Here is a 7,856-nt window from a genome sequence, read left to right as displayed (position 1 = left end):
TCTTACCAAACTAAATGACAGATGAGACGATTTATAAACTATGCTATTATTTCATTTCCTTCATCGTATTGATCCTTTGGTTTCCTCTTGTTGCGGTTAAATGTGTCCGCTGTTCAATATGTTCATGTTTGCAGTCATATATTAAAAAATTGTGAATAATAAATTTGATTAAACTGTTCATGTGTAGAGATATCGTATTAGACTTCGTTTTTTCTAAATAGTTTATATTATATCTTTGCATTATAATCATTAGTTAAAGGTTTGTTTATGATTATCAACCGTTAGTAGATTTGTTTTTTAAATAAGCCGTTACAGCAAAGACACTTGATGGTGTAAAAACTGTATTTAAAATAAAAAATAAAAAGAGCCGATGATGTAACAGAAATGTAACAGTAACATGAATACCTAGCAGATTATGTCAGGGTGAGCTGGTAATAATATGACGGCTTATCATATGATGCCACAAAGAGCAAACAATATACTGAGTCATTAATGTCATTTGACCACATTGAACGAAAAATACCATAGCTACGGAACCGATTATGTCTCTGAGTGCAAACAATAGCATTACTACTAGGCATAGGATACATCCGTTGATTCGACCTTATAGTAGTAAATCCAGTTAATTGTCCCACTTTATGTTGCTTACGTTGGTGTAAGTTGACGCTGCAAGTACAGGAATAAAGAGTTAAAACATTGCTCTTCGGCGTATTTACACAAACCACTAAGCATAACAAACATTGAACATGAAAACAAGTGTCAAACACATCATCAAACCTTAAAGTTTATCATCCTCAAGCTTGGTATCATAATCAAAACTTCAACACCAAATGCAAAATGACGCTTGACATATCATATTATGAAACAAATGGAATATGTGTCCCTATGAAAGAATTAAGAACATTTTACGTTTAAGTCATAATTTTTTTTGAATTTTAATAGATGAGACCTCATATGTCTATCACATGTCACCTACATATATCAAATTAACTATCATCACTGTTAAGAACAAGAAATATATTTTCATCCTATAAATCAGCATTGTTTAATAGTCAAACGTTGATAGATTATTCATCATTAATTAAAAAAAAATAGTGAAAATTTTAATTATATGCAAAATGAGGTTTCATTTCGTGGTAAATTACCGATCTCAACACACCTTGGTATACGTCAGCCTGTTTTTATATATTTAGGAAATGACCTGAAAGATTATAATTTAAAAAGATTGTTTGTTTATTTTCAATTGACACTTGTTGGACTAGATAAAAGTTGGAACTTAAGTAAGTTAGATTTTCTATTAACTTTAGTATTGAATCTTAAGATTGTTATTTCAAAGAACTATTATAGATTAACTAGTATGATAAACAGATTTGCTTACAAACAATATGCTCATATGATTTTTGTTTTTGGCACCATATTTTAATTTTGTTGTATCATATTATATGTGGTAAATTGGGTTTTGCTTCTATGCATATATATGTAAACAGATTCATCATACATCATTGCGTTTGCTAAATAAGTAAAATCTTCGAATTAAAACAACATATATTAGCGTGTTGTACTTGATTTCATAAATATCTGGGTTGTGATCAAGTACCTTTTTTGTGAATTGGAAGCTGATAAAAAAAGTCATCAAACATATTTTAAGATATGATAGAGATATATATATACTGCGCGTGAGGTCTCTAATTACTCCTAGGAACAAATATTGTTTACAATTTTGATTAAGTATATGTTTTGGATTTAAATTAATATAAACATTTATGATTAAATAGTTTGAACATGTATGTCCTATGTTAATATGCATGTTGTTTTTAACCACCACATCACATGTTGGATAGAATGTCAAGTAACTATGACTTGTCTATACTAAGTTGACTGTCAGGAAGTCAGGAATTTCGTCAAACTTGTCTTTATTTGACTCATTCCGTTACAAAACGTGCGATTCCGAATGTTTAAGCTTCAAAATTTACTGTGTTAAATGCCGAGACAAAATTAAAAGTTGAAATAATCGGTTATTGGTCTGATTGAAGAGAGCAACTTTGTAAAAGCATTACATATAATGTTGTCAGGAATAATAATAATATAACATTGGTGATAATTCTTTAATGTTGATAAATATCAAGGACTGGAAACTTGGAAACGCAAGGATATAATCAAGGTAACAGTTCATTTTTATAATTTGTACTACATGAAGCATATCTTCAGTCATACTTTGTTTTGTAATCACCAAGTGTCTCCAGTATGTTAAATAACAAGACGTTTTAAATTCATAGCAAGAAATTTGATGTGTCTGCATTTCAGTTGACAAAATCATTATATAGTTGGGTTAAAAGATCAAACTTAAAATAGATATGTACACACACTCATACGGAGACTAAACGTTTTGTCTTTTTTATTTGATTCATTCCGCTTTAATGTCTATTTGGGGGTTTTTTTCAGCTAAGAGACAGAAATGTTACATCCATGTCTTGCAATCTTTGTGATACTTGTGAGCTTTGATATCCGACATGAGTGCGTTACGTTTGGAAAATTAAGTGGTAAGTAAATCTAAATTCATCTGTTAACTAATAATTGATTAGGGTTTACAGACAAGGAAATTAATCATCTTCTTGTAATCATTTTTATGTGTTTTATTTTGAAAACTGATTCTGCCGTATATGCTTTACCATAAAACATTTGCTATAATTATTTGTACTGATTTTAGTTTTACAGATAAAATTCATTTGATCTCACTGTATACAAAAATTCGTGCAAAATATTTGTAAAAATATGTCCTTCGCCATGCTTGCACAAATTCAGTTTAACTAGAAATATATTTTTCCGATGGAAAGGTTTTCATTAATTTTCAATTTTTATCATAAATTCGGAAACACATTAATTATAAAAAAAAAACTTTGAGGGGGGGGGGGGTGCTGGAGGGGTTCAATTGTGTGGCGTGGTTTTGTATTTTGTAATTTATTTATTTTTTGGCATATTTTTCCGATTTAAACTTTTGGTTTTTAATTTTTAGTTTAAGGTTGTTGTTGGTTTGTTTTGTCTTTTTGTAATGTTTTTGTCTGTTTTTTGTTTACTTTGTGGTAAATAATTTATAAGCCCAGTTCATTCATGTAAAAATACCGTAGCTAAATTTCTTTACAGTTAACAATCATATACTTTTTCGTTTACTGAATTACTATGTAATATGAAAATGAGGGGATGTGGTATGATCGCCAATGAGACAACTATCTACCAAAGTTTTTAAAAACATGTAAGCAACTATAGCCAACCGTACGTCATCAATGATAGGAAAAACAATTACCGTATAGTCGGCTGTAAAAGGCCCCTGCATGAAATATATGAAAGCAATCAATTGAGAATTGGGAAACATAACGGCTTGTTTATACGATATAAACCTATTCGATTGCTTGTTTAATTGGACCGATTTTGCATGGTTAACAATGAAGTGCATGTATTTTGTAAAGTATTGTAAGGATAGAGAGACAGTATACTTTTTTTTAAATGGAAACAGTCAGTTCGGTAAATATGCACACACTTTAAATCTTCAATATTCTTTCAGGACCGGGTCAGTACTTAAGTTTCAAATACGTGCGCAGAATCAATGATGAGGTTCATAAAGGATTATCTCATTCAAGGTTACAAAAATCTACTCCACGAAATTTACAAAACTCTAATCCACGATATTTTCAAATCTCTACAACTCCTCCTACTCCACGAAATTTACAAAGTGTTACTACAATGAATCCTCGAAGAAACTTTCCTGCTCGAAATAATGGAAATACACGAAATTATGGACATGCACGAAATGATGGAAATGCACGAAATCATGACAATGCACGAAATAATGGAAATGTACGAAATCATGACAATGCACGAAATCATGGAAATGCACAAAATCATGGAAATGTACGAAATCATGGAAATACTCGAAATCATGCAAATGCTCGAAATCATGGAAATGCACGAAAAATGTTTGTGTTTCCAGCGAATCCGACATACACAAAAGAAGTAAAATCATATTACAAAGACCTGATTTACCCGCAGCAAACACATCAGTCAAAACTGCTTGGTATTTTTATACGTCAGAAGAGTGCGTCATTGCCTGGTAAACAAAATGGAAGTTCATCTACAGCAGAATTATTCGGAAGAAGATTTTCGTCTCCTATGTTATTTGTAGGAAAAGACCCCTTTACGGCTATATCAAATGGAGTACCTATTTCCAATCTTCCAGTAGACGAATCTCCTCAAAAGACGAATGAAACTGCTCCGACTAGGGAAGAGATTGAACAAATACTAGAATCGTTTGGGCAGTTAGATTTATTACATCAATTTCCAAAGGTTACAAAACATATGTTTAACATCACAACCAAAGGCCAGTTAGATATGATTGGTAGTCTTGCAAGTCATAATAACTTGAAAATTTTAATTGAGCAACCTGCCAGTTTTGTCATCGTTCTAAGAGCTGAAGGTACACCAAGTCAAATATTGACACTAGAGACCTTAATGACAACCAGCTGGATTTCGGAGGTTGCTGAATCACCGGAGGTAATGGAACAAGCGCTCAACGCAAGTAAAAATCCTGTAATTGCGGAATTTATACAGAAACTATCCACAACCGATTTATTGGAAGAATTCGTTGATTATCCTGTTGCTTTCAAAATGATTACCGATACAGTGCTGACTGATTTTCAAAAAGACGCTATTGTTACTTTGGGATTAGGTGATATGCTACAAGATCTTATTGAATCACCACCAATATTTAATCAAGTTTTAGAATACGTTACAAATGGAAATCGGATACAACTTATCGTTGCTCTATCACATTCTGGCGATATTAATCATTTAGTTGCTAGTCCGCACTTAATGACACTCATTCTAACTAATGCTGTACTGCAACCACAAATAGACGTTCTCGTAACATTATCGAGAGTAGACTTGATACAGGACCTTCTTCTTGTACCGGAAGTTTTAGAGCAAATTTTACAATACAGTAATACTACTGCTAATGGGAAGTTTATTGAAACTTTAGCTCAAACTGGGCAACTAGACCGAGTGTTAACTGACCCAACGCTTTTGTCAGTTGTATTGAAACCGTAACAAGCGTTTTCAGTGGGAAAAAAGATTCAAACTATTACTTTTCATTATTTATGTTAAGAGGTGTGATTGCGATATGCATTACAAGGGTTTCACATTTTACAGTCAAATAAACACACCATTTTGCCTGCGTATTCTATTTATTGATACACAATTTTGTCTGTGTTTGTTTTTCAATATTACATTTGAGTGATTACAATTCGCCTTTTCAGAATAAAGAAAAAGGACTATGGGTAGTCTTATTGGTCGAACTCCAAAATGAAAAAAAACTTTACTTCATTGATTAAATTTCCAATATTTAGATTGTTTTTACCAATTACAACATTTGGGTGTACGCTGTTGAAAAGATTACCCAGAATACATTAGATTCTGCAACTGCAAATTGCTTTCTACGGTTTTTTCTTTCTTCGTTTCTCATATTGTTTTTTTTAATTTACACAAAAAATTGTTTGAACAAGAAATTGTTTTGACGATTGTTTTTAACAAACTTAGTACATAGAAGTGGAAAGCCAGTTGAAAAAAATTAACAAATAACCAGACAAAACATTAAAATATATTACATTTTTTTCCAAATATTTAAACATCGAAATAGAGAATTATAATCTCACTATAATAATAGTTGAAGAAAAGCTTTGTTTCGTTTTTTTTATTGTGTTTTTGTTTTTGTTCCATTTTGTTTCTTGTGTCTATTTATCAAAATATTTTGTTTTTAGTTTTACTTTTGATCTTTTTTTTGTCTACAGTGAGGGAAATGATTTTTTAAAATAAACAAATTCCCTTCATATAGAACTATTTTATCTGCATTTCTTAACAGTCAACAATCATATACCTTTTTGTATACTGACTTTATTTGAAATGTTAACATTCTTGATTTATTTAACACTGGACCAATATTTTTTTGGTAATATGGAGTAGAGTTCTTTTGTAACTAGTGAATGGCATGATATAAATTATCATGTTTTACAATAGGACATGGTAGTTTCGTCAAAATTCTCACAATTTAAATCTTCAATATTCTTTCAGGAGAGGGTCAGTTCTTAAGTTTCAAATATGTTCGCAGCATCAATGAAGAGGTTCCTAAAGGATTATCTCATTCAGAGTTACAATATACTACTCCACGAAATTTACAAAATTTTCATCCGCGAAATTTACATAGTTCTACTACACAGAATTCACAAAACTTTCATCCACGAAATTTACAGCGTTCTACTACACGGAATTTACCAAACTTTCATCCACGAAATTTCCAAAGTTCTTCTACACGGAATTTACCAATTTTTTCTGCACGAAATTTCCAAAGTTCTTCACAGAATTCACAAAACTTTCATGCACGAAATCCACAAAGTTTGATTTCACGGAATTTACGAAACTTTCATCCACGAAATATACAAGGTTCTACTTCACGGAATTTACGAAACTTTCATTCTCGAAACATACAAAGTTCTACTTCACGGAATTTACAAAACTTCCATCCCCGAAATATACCAAGTTCTACTTCACGGTTTTTACAAAACTTTCATCCACGAAAAACGGTTGTGATTCCAGCTCCTCTGACATTCACAAAAGAAGTTGTATCGTATTACAATGACTTGATACATTTAAGACAAGTGTCTCTGTCAAAACTGGGTGGTATTTTTATACGTCGGAGGAGTACGTCATTGCGTTGTAATCATGGACATTCATCTACAGCAGAATTATCCAGAAGAAGCTTTTCATCTGCTTTATTTGTTGGAAATGGCGATTGTTTTTCAAACTAAGAACATAGCAGTGTGAATCAAGCATTCGCTACGAATTAGACACAAAATGTAAATATGATTTTTTTTATACTAAACATTTGAAAAACTCGGAATATAGACATAATATTTTGCTATTTATATAAGTCCTTTGTTTCAATTTTGTCGAATAAGGCTTTTTTTAAAACATAGTGTGAATATTTTACTGTCCTGTCAATAACAAAACCTCAATTAGATCCGTATTCATCCAATTTTTGATATGAGCTTCATTGGAGATAGCTTTGCTTTTGTTCAGCACGTGGTTCGTTTATTTAAAGAAAAGACAATACTGAAGAAAAAAACATGAAAAAAAATCAGGAATAACCGTTTCGTTTACTGATCAGACCGAGGGAAAAATATTCTCATTCAAAATGCAAGCAAAGCTTTTTAAATTTGTACATTTATTAAAAATCATAGATAAACTGAGTGTACTCTAGGATTAATATAGTATGAATCCATCCTTATTTTTTCTGTTGATAAAAAGTCTTGCAGTTATTGTATTTTATTACTTATTGTATGTATTGTGCATATGTATTTCTATATACCTTGTCAAAATGCAAAAGACAAATATATACACAGATAAAACGATGATATATTTTGAATCCTCAATGCTCTTCAACTTTGTACTTGTTTGGCTTTATAAATATTTTGATATGAGCGTCACTGATGAGTCTTATGTAGACGAAAGGCGCGTCTGGCGTACTAAATTATAATTCTGGTACCCTTGATAACTTTATACAAATATTTTAATCTATAACATGAACTCAAACAGATCTAGAAAAAGAAGCATTATGTCATTAAATGTGCTTTTTGTCTACATGCATTTATATCTATTTTTATATTGAGATATATGTCCGTAGCCAGTTTTCGGAGGTAATCTCGATGGATAATTAGATAGTGTCTAGTCTAAACATAAACACAGAAAATGCTTACACATTATCATTATAACTAGTCCATACATTGTAAATTGTTTCTTTTTGGACTTTTTGT

The 7,856-nt window shown here is 31.2% G+C and overlaps 1 protein-coding gene across 2 annotated transcripts; it reads left to right on the top strand.

The window, feature by feature from the left end:
- Positions 1 to 1,227: 1,227 nt before the first annotated feature.
- Positions 1,228 to 5,812, top strand: LOC134706523 (uncharacterized). Of its 2 annotated transcripts, none has more exons than XM_063565540.1 (3): positions 1,228 to 1,280; positions 2,443 to 2,540; positions 3,560 to 5,812. In XM_063565540.1, exons 2-3 carry the CDS (start codon positions 2,456 to 2,458, stop codon positions 5,095 to 5,097), a joined length of 1,623 nt encoding a protein of 540 aa, XP_063421610.1. In that variant the 5' UTR covers positions 1,228 to 1,280; positions 2,443 to 2,455; the 3' UTR covers positions 5,098 to 5,812. The 2 variants fall into 2 exon arrangements, with proteins under 2 accessions (XP_063421610.1, XP_063421609.1); XM_063565539.1 differs by lacking the exon at positions 1,228 to 1,280 and adding an exon at positions 1,834 to 2,161.
- Positions 5,813 to 7,856: the final 2,044 nt, after the last annotated feature.

The sequence above is a fragment of the Mytilus trossulus genome, chromosome 2 (genome assembly GCF_036588685.1).
Source record: "Mytilus trossulus isolate FHL-02 chromosome 2, PNRI_Mtr1.1.1.hap1, whole genome shotgun sequence".
Taxonomy (NCBI): Eukaryota; Metazoa; Mollusca; class Bivalvia; order Mytilida; family Mytilidae; genus Mytilus; species Mytilus trossulus.
The sequence above is the reverse complement of the archived record's forward strand: the minus strand, read 5'-3'. Positions and strand labels throughout refer to the sequence as shown.

Coding starts and splice junctions, on each gene's coding strand:
- LOC134706523 (XM_063565540.1), top strand. CDS start 2,456: ATGTTACATCCATGTCTTGCAATCTTTGTGATACTTGTGAGCTTTGAT. Junction 2,541..3,559: donor TACGTTTGGAAAATTAAGTG/GTAAGTAAATCT, acceptor ATATTCTTTCAG/GACCGGGTCAGTACTTAAGT.